Source organism: Mauremys reevesii, linkage group 2 (assembly GCF_016161935.1).
Source record: "Mauremys reevesii isolate NIE-2019 linkage group 2, ASM1616193v1, whole genome shotgun sequence".
NCBI classification, from domain to species: Eukaryota; Metazoa; Chordata; order Testudines; family Geoemydidae; genus Mauremys; species Mauremys reevesii.
Window position 1 is genome coordinate 265,743,895 of NC_052624.1, and position 26,818 is coordinate 265,770,712.

Below are 26,818 nucleotides of genomic sequence, written 5' to 3' on the forward strand. Positions count from 1 at the left end.
AACAAATTCTTCTCTGGAAAATGTATCTGAATTTAAACATTTACAGTTAATATATATTTAAGCTTAGCTATATTCAATATAAAATAGATCCATTTTAACAAGGCAACAGAATACTTGCAAAGACCTGAGTTCAGGATTCCATGTTTTCATGAAAGAGTTGATGACATCATTAACATTCAGGCAATACAGGGGACTGCATCCTTTTTCTAAAACAGAGTAGCTGTTGTTCATGTGACCAACTCTTGTAGGAGAACAAGAGAACCCTGCTCTTAGCTCCTAGCAGGAAATTAAAAGAGGAAATCCCTTTTAACCCGATGCTATAATTTTTCTAAAATAAGGAAGTTAGTTTTTCAAAAAATTATATTACCCAAGTTTTTAAGCACCACAGCAGAATAGTGAAAACAGAAAAATAAAAAAAGTTTTATTTTAATCATTTATGTGGCTTACTTTCATTCACTTTTTTTGTTACACTGAGTACACAAAATAGACTAATGATTGGTTCTCATGCACTAGCATAATGCTGCAAAATTTGCACAGGAAGGATATGAAAAAAATCTTTTTTGTTGTTAATTTTATGCAAACGTTTCTATTAAAATCAGATCTGTATTCATTTTAAACAAAAAATTGAAGATACCCAATAGCATCCCTTTTAAAGATTGTTTTAAAATATATTGGCAATTTAAATCTATTTGTGCAGCCTGCTCATGCTTTTAGGGTCCAATCTTGCTCCCACTGGAGTTAAAGAGAATTTATCATTGACTTCAACAGGAGCAGGCCTCTAGAATGTTATAAACAAATTCTGTATTTACTTTAAAACCATTGCAGTTCACATTTAAAAAGCAACAGAAAAAGAACTCGGAAAATGCAAGCTACCCAAGGAAATCAGAGTCCACTCTTATTTCAAAGACCCAAATGACATAATACTGAGAGGTGGTGGTGAAGAAGAATAAGAGTGTCTAAACCTAAACTTGTATCTTATATTATCTGACAAAATAATCATATCAGTTTTAATAAAAATCACCTTGTTAATGTTGATGTTATACTTGCCTTCAGAACAGAATACACACTAAAAACATTCCATTAAATTATATATTACAGTATTGCTCCATATGTCAACATTAAAACTACTATTCTCAGTAACATAATTGAGGATTATTTTAAAATAGATGAAGCATCATTCCTATATTGAACAGGTAAATAATAATCTTAGAGTAGAGGGACAGTGTTTAAATCAGGGTAGATAAAAATAAAGATTAAATAAGTAAATTTATTTTTAACATTCAAATTATTTGTTTCCCTTAAAAATAAACCTAGTTAAAATTAAATGAGATTAAAGTTTAGGATTTAACATAAATTGTTATAATCTATTAAAAAAGAATTTAAATTAAGTAAAAAATATGCAAGCAGTACCTGTTTGCTGGTGAAATTTTGAAGTCAAACCACTGCACTGGTGGAAGTCACTGGCTAAGCACTTGTGACTGGTGTTCGAAGTGCTAAACCAGCTTTTGACAGAAGTAGCCTCTTCTGCAGGTGCAGAGCGAATATTTTCTTCATTTCAGTTTATTCAAGTAGTTCAGTTCAATGACTAGGTGATTCAAAGTTGAAAAACCAATTGGGAGTCGAAAAAGCAGAAAAGCTCATTTTCCTCTTACAATCTATTTATTAAAAAAAAAAAAAAAAGTGAGAGGTCTACCAGTTCTAAAATCTTGAACACAGTGACAAAACTATCAGTTCAATTAATTAACTACAGATAATCCTTTATTTGTTTAATACATCAATTATTTTTAAAAGTAAATCATGTTTTGATAAACATATGCTGGATTCACAAGAGAAAGGTATTTAAGATTTAAATTTATAATTAACAAATAAAAGCAATTTTAAAATGTTTTTGTGCATTTTAATTGAATTCCACTTTCCATCCAAGTGCAACTTGACACAAATCATGAGTAAAAAAATAAATCACTTGGTATATAAGATATGGATCATTCACCATTCTCTATCATAAAAAAATGTAAAACGTAAGAATCTAAATAAATTTATGTTAGATTATATAATTGCTTAAATAAATGTGTTTAGATATAGTTAAAGCAGCAAAGAATCCTGTGGCACCCTATAGACTAACAGACGCATCCGAAGAAGTGGGTATTCACCCACGAAAGCTCATGCTGCAAAACGTCTGTTAGTCTATAAGGTGCCACAGGATTCTTTGCTGCTTTTACAGAACCAGACTAACACGGCTACCCCTCTGATACTAGATATAGTTAGGTCCTGCCAAATTCACAGCCATGAAAAACATGTCATGGACTGTGAAATCTGGTCTTTTGTGTGCTTTAACCCTATATTATACAGATTTCAAGGGGGGAGAATAGCGTTTTTCAAATTGGGGGTCCTGACCCAAAAGGGAGTTGCAAGGGTATTTTTTTTGGGGGGGGGAGACCAGGGCCAGTTCCAGGCACCAGCTTAGCAAGCAGGTGCTTGGGGCGGCCACAACGGAGAGGGGTGGCACGTCCAGCTATTCGGCCGCAATTTGGCGGAGGGTCCCTCACTCCTGGTCAGAGCGAAGGACCTCCCGCTGAATTGCTTTTTTGGGGGGGTTGGGGGCTGCTTGGGGCGGCAAAACCCCTGGATCCAGCCCTGGGGGGAGGACACAGTATTGCATCCTTACATCTGCGCTGCCTTCAGAGCTGGGTGGCCAGAGAGTGGCAGCTGTTGGCCGGGTGCCCAGCTCTGCAGGCAGCAGCGCAGAAGTAAGGAAGGCATGATATAGTATTTCCATTCTTACTTCTGTACTGCTGCTGGCGGGGGCTCTGCCTTCAGAGCTGGGCTCCCGACCAGCAGCTGCCGCTCTCCAGCTACCCAGCTTTGAAGGCAATGCTGCCGCCAGCAGCAGAACAGAAGTAAGGGTAGCAGGACTGCAACCCCCACTACAATAATCTTGTGACCCCCCTCTCCTACAACTCCTTTTTGGGTCAGGACTCCGACAATTACAACACAGTGAAATTTCTGATTTAAATAGCTGAAATCATTAAATTTATGATTTTTAAAATCCTATGACTGTGAAATTGACCAAAATGGACCATGAATTTGGTGGTGCCCTAGATATAGTGTATTCTTTTGGTTAGAAAAAGGAAGTACCAAATTATACCAGCCAAGGAGAATCAGCCTTCCTTTAGGAAAATAATTAAAAAGTACAAATGCAAAATAAGATTAAAATAGGTTATTTAAATCAAGGTTTTCTGCTTGCTGATTTAAATAATTATTTAAATAACTGATTTAAATCAGTCCACCCTGGGTTAAATGTACTAGGAATGTTTCTATACTACTGTATTAGATAGGTGATTTTTGTGGGGTGGGAGAAGAGGTGGTATGATTGGGAAAGGGAGAAGTAAGGCAGAGAACTCTAATCTCATTATCAAATCAGCCCAAATTAAATCATTTCAGGATAAAACAGGGGTGTGGTATTCAAAGAGAACATTTATGAGGCTGTCCAAGTTTAGCATAAGAAAACAGGCAGACTGTGGGAGCCTCATGGGAATAAGACGCATCTGTTGTTGAAGGTAGCCTAGCAAAATTCTACTGGCTCTCATGCCTGGGGCGAGTAATTTTTTTTGACAGCCAAGTACAATATTAGTTTTTTCACCATCATCAAGCTAAGGTTGGGTAAAAAGATTGTGCCTAGACTAAAATGTTCATGATGATTTTGCAAATTTGGTTTTATGGGAACAGAAACCATTTTTTCTTTTTTTTGGCTGAAAAACAAAAAAGGCTAACATCAAATGAACAAAACCTCACCTTTGTTTCAAACTGCATATTGCAGTGCTACTATTTTATATCCAATCAATACACAATTCAGAAAGATTGCTTTTAAAATTCAAAACTATTTACATATCCCTGCACAGCTAAGGATTTATTGGAAAACTGAAGAAGTCTCAAATATTTCTTTTTTTGTTTGAATCCTCCATTGGGGAAGGTAGTGCCTTCTAATTGTGTGCTGTGCTGTGAGGCAACATAAATAATTTAAAATAAAGTGTGCCCTCTTTCCCTTTTATATATTACATATAAAAACGGAGTGCAGGACAAAGGTAAACTTTTAAGATTGACTCTGTTCTCCCCCATATGTTCACAGGGGCAATAAAAATGAGTAGTAAAATGACTTTGTAACTCCCAAGACTTCCACTTGTGAAATTAAATCCAACTTTGCAAAAACCTGGCTTTATTAGATTCCAGTGAGAAGTGTCAGATCCATAAGTGGAAACTATGAATCCTACATTTTCATTTTAATACAGTCGAAAGGGGTATTTCTAAATGAAATGTTTGAGTAAGCTTTTTATTTTCCTGTTTTATGTGGAAATTACTGAACATCTCCATGCAAAACAGCACAGAGAAATTACTCCTGGCTAGAGCAGTCTTCAGCCCCAATCCGCCAATAAGATCAACACTGATGCAATGGTCTGTCTGCATGAAGCTCATTGTAGTATTGGGACTTAAGTGCTTACAGGTGAGGAGACAGATTGTCCCCAAAATCAGTACAGTCCATTCACTAACCCATGAGTAAAAACCAGTAAGTACCTACACTTCCCCTCTGCACCAGGTCACAGATAATTTCAGCTGGATTAAATCCATAGATATTAAAATATTTGAAAAGCTTTACAGGTGACTGCCAAAGAGGGGAAAAAGAGTCCATTCTGCATCCTTCTAATGTGTGAAAAAAGTCTGAAAAAGGGTATGGGTTAACATTTTATGTTTTTTTGCCTTTAAAAAAAATGAATCAGGTCTTATTTTCCTTGTTTTTGCTGGAGGACTTTGAGAACCAGAAAACTGGGGAGCAGTTTGTCAAGATTCTGAGTTAAATTTAACGCTTGTTAACTAAAAAATACAAATCCCTAAAGTTTTGAACTGCAAATCTCTTCCCCCCACTAAATTGCTCAGATTTTGATTTCTTGTGATGCTTTCTTTTCACTAGTTCTCTAGTCACCCATAGACTTCTCCAGCAAAAACAAGATATGCAAGTTATCCTGCGTAAAAACAAGTGGAAGTTAAAAATAAATATCCAGACCTCTTTTATACACCAAACAAACAAGTGCATATTTTAGCCTTTGTAGGTCCCCTTAGGCCTATATATATAGGGGACCTACAAAGGCTTAGAAAATGTACTTGTTTGTTCATGACGTATAAAGAAGGTCTGGATATTTATTTTTAACTTACACTTGTTTTTACAGATATATTCCAAGCAGATGTGTGTTATAGGAGCCAAACCTGCAAACTGCTCTATGCATAAAGATCCAGATGCTGCACCCACATGGAATGCCCAGACTTCTGAGTGGGTGAACCTGTGTGTCCATGCAGAGTTTCACTGAACAATTTGCAGGATCAGGGCATAAATAAGGCTTTGGCTACACTTGCACTTCAAAGCGCTGCCGCAGCAGCGCTTTGAAGCGCTAAGTGTAGTCAAAGCGCCAGCGCTGGGAGAGAGCTCTCCCAGCGCTGTCCGTACTCCACCTCCCTGTGGGGAATAACGTACAGCGCTGGGAGCTGTGCTCCCAGCGCTGGGGCTTTGACCACACTGGCGCTTTGCAGCGCTGCAATTTGCAGCGCTGGAGAGGGTGTGTTTTCACACCTTGCTGCAGCGCTGCAAATTTGCAAGTGTAGCCAAGGCCTTAGTATCCAATCCTACTACTAATAGTTACTGTTGGGTTTAATGCAAAGTTAGGCCAATGCTGAGTGCTTTTGAAAATCCCACCCATAGTATTTAACAAGTTATCAGTGGATGCTAATGTAATCAGTGGGCTGAGACCACTGTTGGGAGTCAGGAACTCCTGAGTTTTGATTCTGGCTTCACCTAACTAAGGCCATGTCTATACTACAAAATTATATTGACCTAACTTAAGTTAGCATATAGACACCACAGTTATTAAATCACTTGTGTGTCTGCACACTTGGCTCGGTGTGTCAGAGTCCTTACCAGGATCACTTGTATCAATTGTATTGTCTGTGTGGGGTGGCTCCTGAAAGCTAGTAATAGTCCACATAAGCAACAGCGTCTACTACATTGACATTGCATCAACTTAATTACATCAACTATGACTTGATGCCATTCAGGCAGGTAGTGTTACTACATCGGTGTAGAGAGGCACTTACATTGGCAGGAGCCAAATTTAAGTGAAGACACTTTCACTGCGTTGACACAAGGCAACTTAGGTCAACCTAACCCTGTAGTGTAGGCCAGACCTCACTCTGTGATCTCTGCCCAGACATTTAACCAGTGTGCTGATCCACCTTGGGAGATGAAAGCACCATGCATCATCAGGCCTCCCCTTCCTTGATGTTCCTCCTATTTGAACAGGAAATAGTTTAATACCTTGTAGGTATTTTAAGGATTAACTGGTAATTTGTACAGGACTTTGAAGATTTATACTGCTGTAGCAAGTCTAAACAGTACAATCTTATTACTATACTACAGGCCCTTCTCTACCCCTATTCTCTCCCCACACACCTGACTCATTATATAGAGCATTATTAGGCCCCATTCCTGCAAGGTGATCCCTTATGCCCATGCATGAACCCCTGGGAACAGAGCCTTAGTTATAAAGCTCTTTGGGGTACAGACTTTGTCTCTATTAGTTCTGTGAATCTGCGCACTTCTGGAAGCTTCAACAATAAAATAATGATGAGGGTATACACAAATAGCAAAAATAAGGACATAAGGATTCAAGCTCAGGTTAACTTTTAAATTTACAGAAAAAAAAAAGTGTTCCTAATTTTCAGGTTTTAGTCAAAAACGGTACCATTATTGCCCTTTAATAACATCGAGGTAAGGTTTGTAACATGCTTTGACGATTTAGAGTGATATGCAACTGCCAAGTATTTCTATTTCTATTATTTTGGAAGGTGTCAGAAGAGGTGTTCAAAAGCCTGTTTCTACCATTCCACAAACTGTTTTAATATAGTGCTCATGACACTTGAAGAGCAAGGCTGGCTATACCAAAGAAAGAAGACAATGCTATGCAAGCTGTCTCATTAAGTTCTGTCCATCCATACTGACAGACACTACTTCCAGTCATCCATGCCCCAGGACTCCCCTGAACAATGACTACAAACTGTGAACTTGATCCGCAGCTTGTTCAACTCCCACTGAAATCAATAAATATGAAGAGTGATCAGCAAGTTATAAGACTGGATCCTGCATGATGCAATTTTGCAATATGAACATGAAACTAAGTTAAGACCCAAATACTATAAGTGAAGATCTTAAACAAAATTTGAATTCAGTTCTTTTGAGAGAAACGCTAAGATGGTACTTCATCGCTACTCTTAACCATGGCACATTAATTAGACTAAAAACTGGCTAACTCACAGGTCTGAAAATGTAATTGTAAATGGGGACTATCATCATCATCAAGTGGGTGCATTTCTAGAGGGATCCCACAGGGATCAGTTCTTGGCCCTAGAGTATAACATTTTTATCAATGACATGGAAGAAACCATAAAATACTCACTGATTAAGTTTACAGATGACAAAGATTGGGGGAGTTATAAATACTCAAGGGTACAGGCCTCATACAGAGCAATCTGGATTGCTTCATAAACTGGGTACTAGCAAACAATATGTGTTTCAGTACAACAAAATGTGAAGTCATACAAAAACAAAAAATGTAGGTCATACTAACAGGATGGAGGATTCTATCCTGAGAAACAATGACTTTGAAAAAAAGAGGTTGAGGGTGGATCATGATGCATAATTAGCTGAATGAGCTCACACACACACACAAAAAAAGACTAATGTGATGGATAGATGTATAAATGGGAATATCAAGTAGGGCAAGGGAGATTATTTTACTTCTGTATTTGGCACTTGGGTGATCACTGTTGGATTATCGTATCCACTTTGGGCATCTATAATTAAAGAAGGATGTTAATAAAGTGGAGAGGATTCAGAAGATCCATGAACTTTTTTTAAAGGATTGTAAAACATGCCTTCTAGTGAAAGGCTCAAGGAGCTCAAGGCGTTCAATTTATCAAAGAAAAGATTAAGGGGTGATTTAAATTAGGTCATAGTCTATAATGGGTAGGCAACCTATGGCACATGTACCGAAGGCAGCACGCGAGCTGATTTTCAGTGGCACTCAGGTCCGGGGGCCTCTGCATTTTAATTTAATTTTAAATGAAGCTTCTTAAATATTTAAAAAACCTTATTTACTTTACATACAAACAATAGTTTAGTTATATATTATAGACTTATAGAAAGAGACCTTCTAAAAACGTTAAACTGTATTACTGGGACGCGAAACCTTAAATCAGAGTGAATAAATGAAGACTCGGCACAGCACTTCTGAAAGGTTGCCAACCGCTGGTCTACAGGTATCTACCCGGGGAACGGAAGTTTGGTAATATACCCTTCAATCTAATAGACAAAGGTATTACAAGGTCCAATGGCTAGAAGTTGAAACTAGACAAATTCAGACTAGAAGACAGACATTTTTAAACAGTGAAGGTAATTAACTATTGGAATGATTTATCAAGGGTTATGGTGGAGTCTCCATCATTTGCAATTTTTATATCAAAACTTGGATTTTTTTTTTTTTTATTTTTTTTTAAAGATATGCTCTCATTCAAACAGGAATTAATTCAGAGAAGTCCTGTGGTCTGTGTTGTACAGGAGGATCACAGTGTTCCCTTCTGGCCAGATCATCTATGAATCTACTTTAAAATTTTTTTGCCGTATTAGATTTTGTAAAATTCTTGTAAACAAAACAAATGTTTGGTCTAAACTGACTGTGATTTTAACTCCTCTTCATCACGGTGCGTTTAAAAGAAGATTTAGATTGCACTTCATAGCTTTTGTCATGAAATTCATGTTTCTGAATAACTCCAACATGCTCCCTGCGTACTGCTGCTATTATTTTTAAAATAAGGGCTATTTATTTCTGGTTGCAAATCCATTTACATCCCAGCTGCTTATGCTTTAAATGAAAAATAGAGAAAGGTAAACTGCTCTATCATTGGTATGACTAATTGTCCTCCCAGAAAGATTAAAGTGCTCAGAGGTAAAGCATAGGTACCTACCAGTTAGTGTTCACTACTGCAGGTGTTCTAACCCCTTTCAGAGGCCCAGCACCTTTTCAAAGTATGTGGTTTATTGATGCTGCTTTGGATCTCTATTACTGTGCATCCTGATCTGGGGAAGAGTTGAAAATCAGAATGCACAACTGGGTATCTATATGTCCCAGAAAACAAAGTAAAAATGACATCACAAAGTTTGCATGAAAACACTGCTGCATGTTCCATCTTTTCAAACTCAAACTCATTTTACATTTTAAGATGATTAAGGAAAGCTAGAACTAGAACTGTCTGATCTGAGCCCATAACAACAATTAGTTAAATAAAAGACCCACACGGGTAAAGACTGGCATATTAAAACCAACACATACTGGGTCCCTCAAATTTATGAAAATGTAAAGTTCATTATGCTGCTTTTCATCTGACTTGTCCAATTTTCCTCCACCATTTGTGAAAAACAAAAACATACACAAGATCCTCTCTGCACAGCTGCCAAACTCTCATATTTGGAGGTGGGAGGGAGGGAGAAGTGGGGAAAGAAGAAAATCTCCCCAGTTCTTCAGCAATTTTACAGCAGTTTAAAAACAAAACAAAACCTAACATTACTTCACGATGAAGGATTTTGCAGCGTGTTCCCAAGAGATTTAAAAATCTCATTTGACTGGGACAGAGATCGTCACGTTTGTACGTTTCAAAACTGTAATTAGTTTTTAGGTACTGCTCCCCTCCCACCCCCAACACATAGCCTCCAAATCTCCCAAAAAAGCTGCCCCCAACAGTATTTAGGGCCTCCTCTAAATCACCATAGGGAGAACGCACAACATAGGTCTCATCGGCTGCAGACAAACAATAGGGAGGCGAAGGGTGGGGAGAAGCACACACTCAACCCCTCCCACCGCAAAAATCTTAAAAGTATCCAAACATCTCCATGAAGACACCCCCTCTTTCCTGTCTTTGGCAGTTTTGAAATAAACCATTAGGGGAGTTTTCTCCTTGCTTCTGGCTAAACCTTGGGGAGACGTCTCTTTCTTGTAAGATTTCCCCACACTAATCCAGGGTGTAAGGAGTTTGTTGATCCCAAACACCCTTCTCCCATATTATAAGTGATTGAGAACTGAAGGGGGGAATCCCTCACAAATTTCAGTTACAGAAGCCATGGCTGGAGATGTGTGAATGTGTATGTCAGAGAGAAATACCTCCCAGCTTCCACTAGAGAGATTTCACTCAGTCTGTCTTTCTTTCACACTCTCCGATCAGCCCTGCACCCCACAGCTGAGAAAGCAACGAATGCTAAAATCCCTACCTTGAAGTGCTGCTCTCTGCCTCTCTCCCACTCAGCCTGTTTCAGTACCTCCTCCTCTTACTGCCTCGTCGCCATCTTGCATTTAAAAAACTACTGCACTTTTTTTGGGGAGGGGTGGGTAACTGAACTGTGAACTTTGAACTCACACAGCACTTTAAACCCACCCACCCTAAACACACAGACCCTGATTTTATCCCTTAATTAAAACTGCATTTCCCCCTGGACTCTGTATCTATGCTATGATCTGTGTGGGAAAGGAGTGTAGCAATAGGCAGTGTCTCTCTCTCTCTCTCACTCACCCAATAATACAAGCATGCAGAGATCAGAAGCAGCAGGGAGGGGAGGAGCTGCTCCAGCAGTGATACAATCTCCTCTCCCCTGCGTGTGAAGCTGGGGAGTGGTAGCTGCCACCATTTATAAAGCTGGCACAACAGACGGCTGCCCTGTGATTGGTCCCAGTAAGGTTCCATTCCAGCCATAGGGATCAGGGCAAGAGATTGGACAAGGAGACTAGTGCTCACGTGGACGACTTCCACAGCAGCTCTCTAACCAACGGAGCCGCTAAGGTAAGACCCAAGAGTCCCAAGGCTGGCTCTCTCTCTCGGGGGTGGGTGGGTGTGACTAAATAAGCAGATTACTACAACTTTTTCTCTAATTTCCTTTTCACTGTTTGTAAGTGTCTGAAATGAATAAATGCAATCAAGCCAATTAGATAGTTTCATTTTCCAGTTTACACATTAGCAGGGTGCTGCAATGTCTGGGTTTCAAACATTTTTTTCTTTCTGTGCTGGAAACACTGAAAAGAGTGGGCACTGCTCTTAAAGGTGACCTCCAAGGAGGAAAAAGAATGGATTGGTGCTGTTTTTCTTTCTTTACCAGTGGAGCTGGAGCAACTATAGTGAATGTGACTTACTACTTTCCATTGTAAGACTGTTTTCAGTTACTTATAACATTACCACATTTCAGCTGGTTGGGCAGAAATGTCACATGCCGGGCATCTGCCTCAGATTGACTTTTTTTTTTGTTAACATTTCAGAAAAACTGGTTCAATCTTTCTCAGAATGAGGTGAGTGGTAATTTTCTTTTTCACCTTCTTTCTTAATTCATCACAAATGGGTAATGCCTGTCAACTGTGGAATTCAGAGGTGGTCCAGTATTGTTGCTAGAGGCTCCAGAACTCAGCAGAGAGTGTCTCTCTGAACAGGTACTGAGTGTGATCTTGTCCATGAATGGCTTTAGATTCGTTACTTGCAATCTAAGCCTTGCTGTCTTTTAACAGCCATTTAAGACTTTGGGTGCAGTGGGTAGAAAAAAAGGCAGTCTTGCACAGGAATTGTAAGCTCTGACACTCATTTTGTCTAGTCATATTGAGGATTGTGTTAGTTTGGGAAGAAAATGCATCAAGATTTCCTTGGAGATCCAGCTCCAGATTTTTTTTGTTTTGTTTGGGGATTAGTCCCTTCTTGAATACCATTGATGTTGAGAGAGACCAATAGATTGCGATGCTGGTTTTGACAGTGAGGGATGAGGTCTCTTTATATTCTCCACTACTAACTTCTGATGTTTCCCCAAACATACTCAGACCTGTGCATTTGGATGCACAGAATATCTGGTTATTCTGACTGGTTGCTACTGATTTGTTTAAGACAGTTTTCTTGTAGACTCTGAGGTAGGAGCCATCCCCCACCGCCCATTACATCCAAGTTTTACCACAGTATGAACCTGAGGCCTGTCATATTCAAAGCAAGGATATATCCCTAAATGGTAAGCCACTTGCTTACCACCAAGTAGGTTTTCCTTACTAAGGCCATGTTTACCCTACAATCTTTGGTTGTCAGTTATGTCAGCAGACGGCTGCCAAAATTTTTATAAACACTTTTATACAGGGGCGGCTCCAGGCACCAGTGCTCCAAGCACGTGGCTGGGGCAGCAAGCCATGAGGGGCGCTCTGCCGGTCGCCGGGAGGGTGGCAGGCAGGTTGCCTTCGGCGGCATGCCTGCAGAGGGTCTGCTGGTCCCACCGACCTCCCGCAGGCGCACCACTGAAACTGCAGGACTGGGGCCCTCCCGCAGGCAAGCCGCCAAAAGGCAGCCTGCCTGCCGTGCTTGGGGTGGCAAAATACCTAGAGCCACCCCTGCTTTTATAAGTGCTTTCTTCAGCACTGCAAGTACTCACCAGGAATGCTTGGGTCAATACAAAGTCGATGCACCATGGGTAGTTATCCCAGTATGCCATGCACTGCTGCATAGTACCTTTTGGGATAGAAATGACTTGCCCAGGAACGTCAGAGTAAGGGGTCAAGTTCCCAGAATGCAACTTTCTCCATCCCATAATACCACCCATATATCAATTATTGTGCCTTTAAAAAAAATGCACAAAATCCACACAGCACTTTTTGGTCTCTGCCATCTCTGACAGAAGTGAGGAGCCAACAGAGACTTGCACTATCATCATAAATGTTGCAAATACAGGATGCACAATTCTCTTATATTTACAGGCTTGCAGGAAGTACAGCAACAACAGGGGCATGCCAATTTCTTCTAGGACAGCTTGCTAAGGGACAAAGTGAAAACAATACAATGCTGTTGGTGGCGTTCATGGAGCACTTGCAGATGGTGGTGCACCACTTGTGGGTTTGAGAAATGAGCACTGCATTATGTTGTGATCCCATCAGTCATGTTTGGGATGACGGGAACTTTCTAACGTGGAAGGCCATATTCCTGGATCTGTGTTCTGAGCTTGCACCAGCCCTCCAGTGCAAGGACACCAGAATAAGAGCAGCATTGACAGAGGAGTGGTGATCACATGCTGGAAACTTGCAACGCCGGACTGTTATTTGTTAGTGGGAAATCATTTTACAGTTTGAAAATCCAGTGGGTCCATTGTCATGCAAATATGTATGGCCATTAATCTTCTCCTCCTACACAGGACAGGTGGTGTGCAAGGACATAGTGGATGGATTGTAGCAATGGGGTTCCCAAACTGTGGTAGGGGGACTGACAGCACCCATATACCTACTTTGGCATCAGCCCACTTTGCCACAGAGCACATCTACAGAAAGGGCTACTTTTCCATGGTTATGCAAGGGTTGGTGGATTGGGGACAATTCACTGATATCAATGTGGACTAGTCAGGGAAGATGGATGAAACTCCTATGTTTAAGAAAAGATGGTTACTCACCTTTGTAACTGTTCTTCGAGATGTGTTGCTCATATCCATTCCAATTAGGTGAGCGTGCGCCACGTGCACGATTGTTGGAAGATTTTTACCCTAGCAACACGTGGTGGGTTTGCTGAGGCGCCCCGTGGAGTGGCTGTGCTCCTGTCGACCCAATGCCCCCTCAGTTCCTTCTTGCCGGCTACTCTGACAGAGGGGAAGGATGGCGGGTTTGGAATGGATATGAGCAACACATCTTGAAGAACAACAGTTACAAAAAGGTGAGTAACCATCTTTTCTTCGAGTGATTGCTCATATCGATTCTAATTAGGTGACTTCCAAGTCTTACTTAGGCAGTGGGGTCAGAGAGAGATGTCGCAGAGTGCAGGACCACTGAACCAAATGCAGCATCACCCCTGGACCTGGACTGCTGCACTATCGCAGTGTGAAATGCGAAGGTATGGACTGAAGACCAAGTTGCTGCCCTACAGATCTCTTGTATGGGCACATGAGCCAGGAAGGCGGAGGACGAAGCTTGAGCCCAAGTTGAGTGGGCAGTAAGGTGCGTAGCCGGGGTGCCAGCCAAGTCATAGCATGCCCGGATGCATGATGTAATCCAGGACGAGATACGCTGCGTGGAGACTGGGAGGTCCTTCATCTGGTCTGCCAGTGCCACAAACAGCTGGGTCATCTTTCTGAAAGGTTTTGTTTGCTCTATGTAAAAGGCGAGGGCCCTGCAAATGTCTAGTGAGTGCAGCTGTTCCTGTCAAGAAACCTATCCGAAGCCACATAAGACCGGAAGGAAGATGTCTTGATTGACATGGAAGGCAGACACCACCTTAGGAAGGAAGGTGGGGTGTGGTCACAGCTTATGTCCTTATGAAACACCATATATGGTGGGTCCGAAGTGAAGGCTCAAAGCTCCGACACACGTCTTGCCAAGGTAATAGCGACAAGGAAAGCGGTTTTCCAGGAAAGGTACAAAAGCGAGCGAGTGGCCATTGGCTCAAACGGCATACCTGTGAGCCTGGATAGGACCAGATTGAGGTCCCACATAGGGGCCAGATGCCGAATGTGCGGGTACAACGTTCTAATCCTTTGAGGAACCTGCTGACCATAGGATTGTAGAAGACCAAGCGCCCATTTTTGCCCATGTGGATGGCTGAAATCGCTGCTAGGTGTACTCTGATGGATGAAACTGCTAGGCCCTGCTGTTTGAAGGACAAGAGATAGTCTAAGATGGTAGGTACTGACGCCTCCAGAGGGGCAGTATTGCTCAGAGCACACCAGCAGAAGTGCTTCCATTTGGCCAGATACATGGTCCTAGTAGAGGGCTTTCTGCTACCCAAGAGAACGTGATGCATCGAGCGGGAGCAACAGAGCTCAGATTGAGTTAGCCATGCAGCATCCATACTGTGAGATGGAGGGATTGTAGGTCCAGATGACACAGTCAGCTGTGCTCCTGGGTGATCAGGTCTGGCCACAGCGGAAGAGGAATTGGTGCGGTCAGTGACAGGTTGAGGAGTGTGGTGTACCAATGCTGCCTGGGCCATGCTGGGGCAATCAGTATTAAGCAGGCCTTGTCCCTTCGCAATTTGAGAAGGACCTTGTGGACTAATGGGAATGGAGAAAAGGTGTAAAACAGATGGTCCTTCCATGGTATCAGGAAGGCGTCCGACAGGGAGCCCTGGGAGCGCCCCTAGAGAGAACATCTGACACTTCCGATTCTCATGAGAGGTGAAGAGATTGACGTGGGGAAATCCCCACCTCTGGAAAACAGAACGGATAACCGACCACTCATGAGCCAGGAAGGATCTGCTGAGGTGATCTGCCAAGGTGTTCTGGACTCCTGGGAGAAACAAATGCCACCAGGTGGATTGAGTGGGCTATGCAGAACTCCCACAATTTGATGGCCTTCCGACAGAGGGGCGGGGGTGACGATCACGCTCTCCCTTGCTTGTTGATGTAAAGCATGGCCGTTGTGTTGTTCATGAGGACCATGACACAACAGCCTGAAGGTGCTCACGGAAAAACTGACATGCCAGGCAAACCACTCAGTTCTCATACATTGATGTGTAGGGTTCTCTCTTGAGAGGACCAAGGCCTTGTATACAAAGGTTCTTGAGGTGAGCACCCCAGCCCAGAGATGATGCGTCCGTGGTCAGGACCAGGGAGGGCTGTGGTGCATGGAATGGCACTCCCCCACATACTAAGTTGGGGTTCAGCCACCAAGCCAGGGACGATAGTGCTCACGGTACTGCCGGAGGCCTTGTGTCCAAGTCGTGCCGGCCTGGATGGTAGACTGATGCGAGCCAGGCATGGAGAGGACGGAGGCGTAGTCGGGCATGTTTGGTCACTAAGGTGCATGATGCCATGTGGCCCAGAAGACCAAGACACGTGCGAGCTGTGGAGGTCGGGAAGTTCTGGAGGCTGAGGATAATGGTTGCCATGGCCTGGAAGCGGGCTTCTGGAAGGCACGCACAGGCAAGATTTGAATCCAGGACAGCTCTGATGAAGTCTATTCTTTGGGTCGGCTGCAAAGTGGACTTTTCAGCATTGAGCAGCAGGCCCAGGTGTCTGAACAGGCTCATGGTGAACCAAACATGAGATTGTACCTGGAGCTCGGTGCGACCCCGAATGAGCCAGTCGTCGGAAACACCTGGATCCAATGTCGAGGGAGGGAGGCAGCTACGACGGCCATGCACTTCGTAAAGACCCTTGGTGCCGTGGACAGGCCGAAGGGAAGTACAGTAAATTGGAAGTGTTGCTGGTTGACCACAAAGCAGAGAAAACGCCTGTGTGGTGGGTAAATTGCTATATGGAAGTATGCGTCCTTCATGTCAAGGGCGGTGTACCAGTCTCCAGGGAAGGAATAATGGTCCCCAGGGAAACCATACAGAACTTCATCTTTACCATGAATTTGTTGAGTCCACGGAGGTCCAAAATGGGCTGTAGTCCCGCCCTTTGCCTTGGGGATTAGGAAGTAATGGGAGTAAAACCCTCTGCCTCTTAGTTCTCATGGAACCTCTTCTATCGTGCCAAGAGTGACTGTACCTCCTGCAGAAGGAGTTGCTCATGAGAAGGGTCCCTGAAGAGGGACGGGGAGGGAGGGTGGGAAGGGGGAAACTAAACAAATTGCAGACGGTATCCACTGTCCTCCATGTGTAGGACCCAGCAGTCTGTAGTTATGCGGGACCACGCAGGGAGGAAATAGGAGAGGCGGTTGGAGAAAGGTGTAAAAAGCTAGGGAGTGGAGATCAGCTATGCCGCGCTCCACAGTTCCAACAACCGTCACGGGCAGTAAGAAGGAACTGAGGGGGCGCTGGGTCAGCAGGGGCATATATCCGGCGCCATAAGGGCGCCATTCCAAGGGGTGCCTCAGCCAACCCACTGATTGTTGCTAGGGTAAAATCTTCCGACAATCATGCACGCAGTGCGCGCACACCTAATTGGAATCGATATGAGCAAGCACTCGAAGAAGAACAAAGGGCTGTTCAGAAAGTTGAAAGCAGGACATTCTTTCCTGACTGGCAGATTACCATTGGTATTTCAATACCAACAGTAATTCTGGGGGAACTAGCCTACCACTTCCTCATGAAGTTGTACACTGGCTACCTCGACAGCATCAAGGGAAGAGTCAGCTACCAGCTTAGCACATGCAGAATGACCAGTGAATGTGTTCTTGGAAGACTAAAGCAACGTGGTCAACGTTTACTCACAAGATTGGATCTCTGTGAGAAAAACATCCCAGTGGTTATAGCTGCTTGTTGCATCCTGTGTAATATCAGTCATGCAAAGGGAGAAAGCTGCTGCTAGGGTGGCGGAGGAATGGCTTTGAGCAGCCAGACACAAGGGCCATTGCAAGAACCCGATGTGGAGCTATGCAGGTGACGAAGGCTTTGAAAGAGCACCTTTAACAGTCACCGCACTAGTGTTCTGTGCTGGACTGTTCTCTGGGCCTAAAGCTTTGGGTGCTGTTAGTAATTGAGCATTTATAAATATTAGACTGTTTTACTGAAGCTCTGAAGCTTGCTGTACATGGTCAGTTGCACATAACAAAGGAGAGCTCCTAGGTGCACTCAACAAGGTGGAAAAAAAAATCAGGAAAAAGGATTTAAAAAATATGAAGGGGACTTGGGGAAATGGCTTCCAGTCTCCGTGACCCCTGGGCAATGGAGTTTAAAATTGTGACCAGAGTGGTCACTGTCACAGGGAACAGGGGTATTGTGGGACTGCTGCTACAGGGTCAACACAGGTCATGCACTGTCTGCATTCGCACAGAGTTGACCTCAGTAGGTCAACTATAGCTCTATGTCATTAGGGAAGGTGGTTTTACTTTGTCACCATCATGGGGTGCTTACGCCGTCCAGAGAGAAACTTTAGCGCACAAGTAGGCTGATGCAAGGCTACTTACGTTGAGCCAACTTTAGAGTGTAGACCAGGCCTAAGTGTAGGAAATGGCAATAGTTGAGGCTTTGAAATTTCTGGGCGGGGGGTGTGTGTGTGTGTGTGTGTCTTCACTTTATGTGGCCTACGGGATCTTTGGAAAAAGAAATCCTTTTCTGAAAGCGTGAGGTCTTTCACTGGTACAGCTACTGCTGCACCAAACTTAGGTTTCCAAAACCTAGGAATTTTTGGGGGGTTTTATGTAATGCTTTTAATATTTGGTTTTATCCAGAAATCTCTGTTTAGACCTCAATGGAAGCATGCGCAGGAAACCTTGCGTCTAATAAAAAAAATTAAAAAAAAACCTTTGTTTTTCAGGCATTAAATTAAAATTGAGTTCCTTGCAAACCACTGGCTTCCTGCCCTAGGAGAGTCATGCAGGGTATTTTTTGGATGCTGTGTATATGATACTTCCTTTGGTTGTTTACAGAAGAGAGGTAGCATCTCAAGCTGGCTGCCACTCATTTGAGTGCTAGAGAATCTGCATGTTCCTGCTTGAGCTTCAAGCAGACGGGAGAGGGATGTCAAAGCCTCAGCAATGCTTATCTAACTCAAAACCTCATTCTAATAGAGAAAGGGTCAGCAGTTTGTGGCAGCAGCCCATAGCTCACCCTCTCCCTCTAAGGCTCCTGAAGAACCACCTACAGTTATTTTTTGACTTGATACTTGAAGGACTTTTCTGTTGCTGTGGTGGGAGGCTGAGGGAGCCCACACGGGATGTGCTGTACAAGAGGAACCAGATGGTTAGCGCCTCAATGACCTGGTGATTCCTCACATCAGGAAAGGGAGAGCAAAGCTAGAAATTGAAATTCACTACTGCATGAAAAGAAATAAAATTAAAGTTATAAAACAAAGTAGCTAGGAGAAACTGAACTACCAACTTGTTTCACTGTGGGAAGAAAAAATTCTAGTGGCCTGAGTTGAAGGGTGTGGGTTAGTCTTGGAGCCTGTAGTAACTCTGTACCACCTCTGAATTCCACTCAGGAGAGGAATTACCCATTTGCAATGAAGGAGGAAAGAAGCTGTGCAACAGAAATGGCTATTTTTGAAGCATAACATTATTCCAAAGCTTCACAGAACTTAAATTTGTCTTCCAACTTTTTGCTCCTCTTAAATTGGTTTTCACATCTCTGTTATTTGCACTTTTGGTATACTTATTGGAGACTTTAAAAAAAATTCTCACCTTAATAAACCAGACTTCATCAGTGAACCAGATATGCCAGTCCTGTCAACATCTGTGACAGTAGCTGCCTATGTAGGGAGTTAAGATAAGGCAAGGAGTGAAGAATAAAAGGAACTGGACACCACATACGTGCTCCTCCCCAGTCATGTCTGCCTATTGCCACAGTATTAATTGATGTATGACTGCTAAATTGTTTGAATGAAGTAGTTATTCTAAATTGTGAACGAATCACACGCTTATGTTTTCAGTCTCAAAGAACTGAGATTGTAACATCAAAATATCCCATGGTTAGAATACAGAAAAATCAACTAGATGATCCAACTTTTAATACAGTAACACAGCACCAAAAAATATCGATCTATATTCTGTAGGGTGAACCCCCGCCTCACAAAAAACAAAACAAAAAAAACCACACACCCCAACAACCCAACACATTAAGGCTGAATAGTTAACATCTGTGCTACATCAATTTGCAAGCAAATCTGTGACTGCCCCTTTCTGCTTGTGAATTACACAACTCCTTAGTTATATAATCAAATATTTTTTACAATTTTAAATACATTACTTTGTATTTTTTCATGTTTTTGTTGTCATAATTGTACTTAACTGACTTATGCAGCTCTTTGAGTGAACTCATGTGGGAGGGGACTGCTGGGCAGACTGATCTCAATAGACCAAAAGCCCTCCTGCTCTTCCAGTTTACTATTTATCATACTAAAGGTAGCATAAAAAACCCCCACAAGTAGATATAAGCAATTTAAAGACTTTACTTGATCTTGTCTCAATATATTTTAATATATTTATACATGGATATGCACTCTGATATTGAACTATGCACAGTTAACAAAAGAAGCATAAAATTAGAGTAAAAGATTAGAAAAGTAGAAATCAGTTTTAGATATTACGATCTTCAGTTTGCTTGAAGACTGCAATTTCTTTTTTCATTTCCTGAAAGAGAACAAAAAGCAACAAGCATGAGTGTAAACAGTTGGAAATCCTATTTTAGATCTTTATAAATCTTTTTTAAAAAAATGTTTACCACTAACCATTGCAAATATTTGACAGATTCAGCTAAAATGACTAAGGGAAAAAAAAAAAAGTTACTCACCAGTAACTGTTTTTCTCCAAATGTATTGCCTTTGCATATCTACACTGTAGAGTTATGTGCCCTGCCACATGAGAGAGACAGTCCTTTCTGGACACATTCACATTCACGATTCTAGAGTCAATGGCATAAAAAGCCACCTAACTGTCTTTTCCTCTCTAGCTTCAGATACATCCTTACATATCCAAAATAAAGGGAAAGATGGAGAATCAAGGATTGATCTGCAGAGGCAATACCTTCAGTGACCATGCAAGCAACCAGTTATAGGTAGGGGATAACCAGAGCTGAAGGAATTATTCTGTTCAGGTAGTATCATTATTCCCAGACATTCTGCCTCTTGACACAAGAATAAGACAGAGCTTCCCCCTTGCCTGTTCAACCACCATGTTTTCCCAAATAATACTAGGGCAATCTGCACTTCCTTTCCTTCTTTGGATTAGAGGAAAACATAAAAATCCCTGATAGCCCTAAACTCCAAAAGATTTGTGCATTCTGCATTCCTTGAGCCCAATGTTCTAAATGGAGTTCCCCTCTCATGCTTGAAACATATCACTATGGATGGATTCTGGGTTGAGAATGGCATCCATTTCAGGACATTGTTTAGATCCAAGGAAGCCACCTGCATTGTTGCACAATCAGAACAGAGGATCCTTTGTGATCAGCAGATGTGGAAGACCGGATCTGGATGACCGGTGCATGGAGGAAGAAATCTCTCTTAAGAGAAGATGTAGAAAGATCAGCAGAGCAACTGGAGCCATTCATAGATGAACAGCTCAAACACCCATGTATTTTGGCTCTAAAGACTAAATTTCAGACCACCTAAGAGTCTCAATGCTGGAATTGCCTGACGTGGACCTTTGATGCCTCCTGGCGATTTCTGCTCAAGTCTGGCTGAACATGAAGTCTCTTCATGAGAAAGAGTTTGAAAATCATGCTCTGTGTAGATGAGCCTTGAGAGGACCAGGTTAAGGTCCCATGGAAGGGGCGGTTGCTGCACCTGTAGGTACAAACTGTCTAGCCCTTTAAGGAAGCGTCCAACCATGGTATTAGCAAATACTGACTGCCCCACTGCACCCGGGCAGAAAGTGGAACTAGCAGCCAGATGCACCTTGATTGATGAGACTGCCAGCCGTGGATACTTTAATAGAACAGTATAAAAAGGGATTGAGGACTGCAGCGGAGTACCACCCTTCTGTGCGGACCAAAGAGAACCTTTTCCACTTGGCCAAATAAGTGGCACAAGTGGAGGGCTTTCTACTACCAAGGAAAACCTCCCTAACCAAATTGGAGCACTGGAGCTCTAACAAATTTAGTCATGGAGTTCCCACATGGTGAGGTGGAGAGACTCCAGGTTGTGGTGCTGAAGGTGGCCATGGTCCTGCGTGATGAGATCTGGAATCATGGGCAAGGTTATGGGCGTGTCCACCGAGAGGTCCACCAGCATGGAAAACCAGTGTTGGCGGGGCCATGCCGGGGCTATGAGAATCAGTGATGCCTTGTCCTGCCAGACCTTGAGGAGGACCTTATGGATGAGAGGAAATGGTGGGAATGTGTACAGCAGGCGACCTCTCCATGAGATGAGAATGGTGTCCGCAATCAAGCTGGGGCTGTGATTCAGGAAGGAGCAGAACTGCTGGCACTTCCTGTTGCTCCATGTCATGAACAGGTATTCTTGGGAAGATCCTCACCTCAGGAAAATATTGCTGACAACGTCTGGTTGGAGAGACCATTCGTGGCTGTGGAAGGATCCAATGAGGCAATCAGCCAGTTCGTTTTGAGTACCCAGCAAATACAACTCCAACTGTATCGAGTGTGCAATATAAAAGTCCCACAACCTGAGGGCTTCCTGGCACAGGGGAGAGGAGCAAGCACCACCCAGTTTGTGTATATAGAACATCGCTGTGGTGTTGTCTGTCAACACCGATACACATTTGCTCTGAAGATGGGCCTGAAATGCCTGGCAAGCTAGACGCACCGCACGCAGCTCCCCGACTTTGATGTGTAGCGATCATTCTGCTTGGGACCATAGGCCTGGAGTTCTGAGGTCGCCCAGGTACTCTCCCCACCCCAGTACCAATGCATCTGCGACAGCGACGGCTGAGGTTTGGAGAAGGGTACTCCCGCACAGACGGCCAGTGGATTGAGCCACTATCAGAGGGATCCGAGAAGACACTGACCAGACCGTCTAGATGGTCCTGGTTCGGCCTGTACACTTGGGCCAGCTATGCCTGAAGGGGATGTAGCCACAGCCTTGCATGCTGCACTACGCAAGTACATGCTGCCATATGTCCGAGCAATTTTAGGCAATTTCTGGCTGCTGTGGTGGGGAACCGGTGGAGACCTTGAACGATGGTGCTCGTGGCCAGAAAACGAGACTCTGGCAGGAACGCCCTTGGCCTGGGTCGAGTCCAAGAGGCCCCCGATGAATTCTAGTCTCTGAGTGGGAGCTAGAGTCGACTTCGCCACGTTGAGGATTAGACCGAGTTTGAGGAACGTTGGATGTACCAGGTTCACTTGGGCTCAGGACCAGCCCTTGATGAGCCAGTCATCTAGGTATGGGAAGACTTGCACCTGACGCTTTTGAAGAAAGGCCGCCACAACTGCCATGCACTTGGTGAACATCCAGGAGGCCGCCAATATGCTGAAGGGGAGGACTGTGCACTGAGTGTGTGTGCTGCTGACCACAAATCGCAGAAACTGTCTGTACGAAGGGATTATGGAGATGTGGATGTATGCGTCCTTCAAGTCAAGGGCAGCATACCAGCCCCCAGATTCAGAGAGGGAATGATGGAAGCCAGGGAGACCATGTGGAACTTCAATTTCTTCATGAATTTGTTGAGGTTTCGCAGTCTAAAATGGGCCTGAGCCCACCCTTGGCCTTGAGGATTAAGGAGTAACAGTAGTAGAATCCCCTGCCCCTGTACTTCAGAGGAATCTCCTCTACTGCCCCCAAGCTGTAGGAGTGTTTGCACCTCCTGCACTAGAAGTTGCTTGTGAGAAGGGTCCCTGAAGGGGGACGGGGAGGGTGGAAGGGAACAGAATTGGAGAGAATATCCCAATTCTACCATGCTGAGGTTATTTGAGCCCAGGCATGGTAGAAATGGGATAGATTGTTCAAAAAGGGACGGGGTAGGATCCGGGCATTGAATTGGTGTTCCATCCTCGGGCGCACATTCACAAGTTTGGCTTTGAGCTCAAAGGCTGCTTAGCTGAGCCCCAGCCTTGCCAGGAGGCACTCATCTCAGTCCTCCTCCACTTCTGCCCTGCTTTCTGCTGTAGTCATGTCTAGGACGGGCAGAGTATAAGTGTGGAGCGGCATGGGGCATAAATGTTTCTTTGAGGGGCCGGCCTATGCAGCCCCAAAGACTTGAGGATCACCCGCAAGTCCTTAAGGCTATGAAACCTTGAGTCTGTCTGTTCCCATTAAGAGGCCAGAGCGGTTGAAGGGCAGGTCCTGGATTGCGTTCTGGGCCTCATGCGGGAGCCCTGAGACCTGCAGCCAATAGCTGCGCCTTATAGCTATGGTTGTGGCCACGGTGTGGGTGGCCGAGTCTGCTGAGTCCAGGACAGCCTGAAGAAAGGTGCTGGTGACCCCTTTGCTCTCCTCCAAGATCACTCCAAACTCAGAGCAGGAGTCAGCTGGGAGCAATTCCTGGAATTTGGCCAGAGACCTCCAGGAGTTATAAGCATAGTAGCTCAGGACCACTTGCTGGTTTGCTATGCAAATCTAGAGCCCCTGGGTACAGTAGACTTTCTGACCGAAGAGGTCCAGCTTCTTAGCATCCTTGGATTTGGGCGTAGGCCCCGGTTGCCCCTGCCACTCTTTGTGGTTCACCCCCCTTCCCCTTGGGGGTATGTAAAGAGGTGCTCGTACTTCTTAGATGGCACAAAGTATTTGCGCTCCACCCCATTGGCGGGATAGGGGAGGGTGTGTGCCAAGGCATCTTGGTGGTATTCTGTATAATTTTGATGAGGGGCAGAGCCACTCTCGAGGGCCCTTCAGGGGACAAAATATCCACCATGAGATCCATGTCCTCAGAGACCTCCTCTGCCTGCAAGTTCAGGTTCTGGGCCACCCTCCTAAGCAGGCCTTGATGAGCCCTGGTGTCCATAGTCGGCAGGTGTGGTGGATGTGCCTGCTACCGCCTCATCCAGGGAGGACCACCTACTAAAACTTAACTATACTACTATACTTATCAGTAATTATAACTTTATTACTAACTATACTTTCAAACTATTTACAGGGAGAAAAACAGAGTCCACTAGGAATCGCCTGCTAATGCAAGAGAAGCTGCCCCAACAACTGTCACTGGTGGTAAGGAGGAACTGAAGAGGTGGCAGGTCAGAAGGGACCTATATACACATGACCATGAAAGCGCCACTCCAGGGGGCTCCACAGCCGACCCAACATATACTGCTAGGGAAAAACCTTCCGACGATCATGCTTGTGGCGCGCACACACCTATTTGGAATTGACATGAGCAATCACTCGAAGAGCAAGAGAAGCGCCCCTTTCTGCTCCATGTCTAAAAGTAGATGAATCCTTCATGAACACAAACCTAAGCACCACACAAAAAAACACTTGCAAAATAATAAAGATTAATCCTCCAAAGGGACAAGTTGGATTTTGTGCCTGCACTGGCAGGCTAAAAGAGGAAATAACAGAGTGGGGCCCTTTTTGTATAGTTTTTGTTCCAAAATGCTGGCTCTGAAGAGTACATATGTGGTTTAATCTTTTGAAAAAAGTTGTGTGGGTGAGACTGTCTCCATGTTCAGTCAATTTTTTTGTCTGCTGAATCTGCCAACAACTGTGCCAAATATGATGGTGGTTTTGTGATATGGATACATGTCCATTAGACTGAGATCAATAATTTATTTCAGACAGGCTACTAAGATGTGGAGAGATTAGTGAAAATGGAACGAGATAATCTTTACATCAGGAATACTCAAATATTAGTTTTAAAAGTAGAATGCAGTTGATTATACAACATTTAAAAAAAGAGTGGTTTAATATTTAAATATCTTTACCTGTATTAATTTGGTCTTGTCATAGTCTTTGCGATGTCGATAAATACATTGACTGAGTATTGCATAAAGTTTTTCCAACTGAAATATATTGTAGTCTCTACTTTTTTCGGTGACTATCTTTAACAGTTTCTAGGAGGGAAATGTATATATTTAAAATTGTGTTAAAAATCTGCATAGGCTTTTGACAATCTGAACATATATAATAAAGATAAGACATTTCAATGGCAAAATAACGGGGGACTTTTGTATCATTAACAAAAAAGTAATACACAAGAGAATAGTTTTCAGAAAGAACTGAGATATGCCTGTTAGTGTTAAGCAAAAATAAATAGTTTAATACCTCAGAGAAAAAGGAAGCCTGAAAATTCTGAGCCAGACCAGCAACAGCACAACACTGTCATGTGAGGGATTACTGTTACAAGTTAACTCTTCTCCCAGAACAGCAGGAAGTGACTCGTAAGTGACTAAACCATTCCAGCAGTAGCTATATATTGCCTCACTTGACAAGAGGAATGGATGTTGCAATGCAGGGCCTTCAGGAGTGGGTGTTAGGCCATAAGATACCCGTAAGTCTCATTCACCTCAAGGAAATATAGCCAGATAACCCAGAGAGTCAGTGGGCTGGGAGCAGTTACAGCCCACAGACAAAAAGAACGAGGAGTACTTGTGGCACCTTGGAGACTAACAAATTTATTTGAGCATAAGCTTTTATGGGCTAAAACCCACTTCATCAGATGCATGCAGTGGAAAATACAGTAGGAAGATATATATACACAAAGAATATGAAAAAATGGGTGTTGCCATACTAACTATAATGAGAGTAATCAATTAAGGTGGGCTATTAGCAGGAGAAAAAAAAACCAACAAAAAACTTTTGTGATAATCAGGATGGCCCATTTCCAACAGTTGACAAGAAGGTGTGAGTAACAGTAGGGAAAAAATTAGCATAGGGAAATAGGTTTTACTTTGTGTAATGACCCATCCACTCCCAGTCTTTATTCAAGCCTAATTTAATGATGTCCAGTTTGCAAATGAATTCCAATTCTGCAGTTTCTTGTTGGAGTCTTTTTTTGAAGTTTTTTTTGTTGGAGTATTGCAACCTTGAGGTTTGCAGCTGAGTGACCAGGAAGGTTGAAGTGTTCTTCAACTGGTTTTTGGATGTTATAATTCTTGATGTCCGATTTGCGTCCATTTATTCCTTTGCGTAGAGACTGTCCGGTTTGGCCAATGTACATGGCAGAGGGGCATTGCTGACACATGATGGCATATATCACATTAGTTGATGTGCAGGTGAACGAGCCTCTGATAGCGTGGCTGATGTGATTAGGTCATATGATGGTGTCCCTTGAATAGATACGTGGACAGAATTGGCAACGGGCTTTGTTGCAAGGATAGGTTCCTGGGTTAGTGTTTTTGTTGTGTGGTTGCTGGTGAGTATTTGCTTCAGGTTGTGGGGCTGTCTGTAAGCGAGGACTGGCCTGTCTCCCAAGATCTGAGAGAGTGAGGGATCGTCCTTTAGTATAGGTTGTAGATCCCTGAT

General features: G+C 43.3%; 2 protein-coding genes and 1 long non-coding RNA gene across 20 annotated transcripts in view; 1 reads left to right on the forward strand and 2 right to left on the reverse strand.

The window, feature by feature from the left end:
* ZHX1 (zinc fingers and homeoboxes 1) overlaps positions 1–10,736 on the reverse strand; it is a 33,052-nt gene extending 22,316 nt beyond the window's left edge. For 3 of the 11 annotated variants that reach the window (XR_005593125.1, XR_005593134.1, XM_039521254.1), the window contains exons 1-3: positions 10,361–10,736; positions 9,064–9,175; positions 1,411–1,655 (exon numbers count right to left, since the gene is read on the reverse strand). The gene's annotated coding sequence lies outside the window, so the exon portion shown is untranslated. Of the gene's footprint in view, positions 1–1,410; positions 1,656–6,138; positions 6,332–9,063; positions 9,176–10,360 lie in introns of all 11 variants that reach the window. The other 8 variants (XR_005593131.1, XR_005593126.1, XR_005593133.1 and 5 more) reach the window with 8 other exon arrangements.
* Position 10,737: 1 nt separating this feature from the next.
* On the forward strand, positions 10,738–25,353 carry LOC120396426. Its single transcript, XR_005593135.1, has 3 exons — positions 10,738–10,926; positions 11,397–11,426; positions 24,495–25,353. It is a non-coding gene; the product is annotated as an uncharacterized LOC120396426 (long non-coding RNA).
* The window catches only part of ATAD2 (ATPase family AAA domain containing 2), an 80,627-nt gene continuing 73,701 nt past the window's right edge, over positions 19,893–26,818 (reverse strand). For all 8 annotated transcript variants that reach the window (XM_039521250.1, XM_039521251.1, XM_039521252.1 and 5 more), the window contains 2 exons: positions 25,279–25,407; positions 19,893–20,093 (listed from right to left, as the gene is read on the reverse strand). In XM_039521250.1, the coding sequence (XP_039377184.1) occupies positions 20,040–20,093; positions 25,279–25,407 (183 nt within the window). In that variant the 3' untranslated portion in view covers positions 19,893–20,039. The remainder of the gene's footprint in view (positions 20,094–25,278; positions 25,408–26,818) is intronic.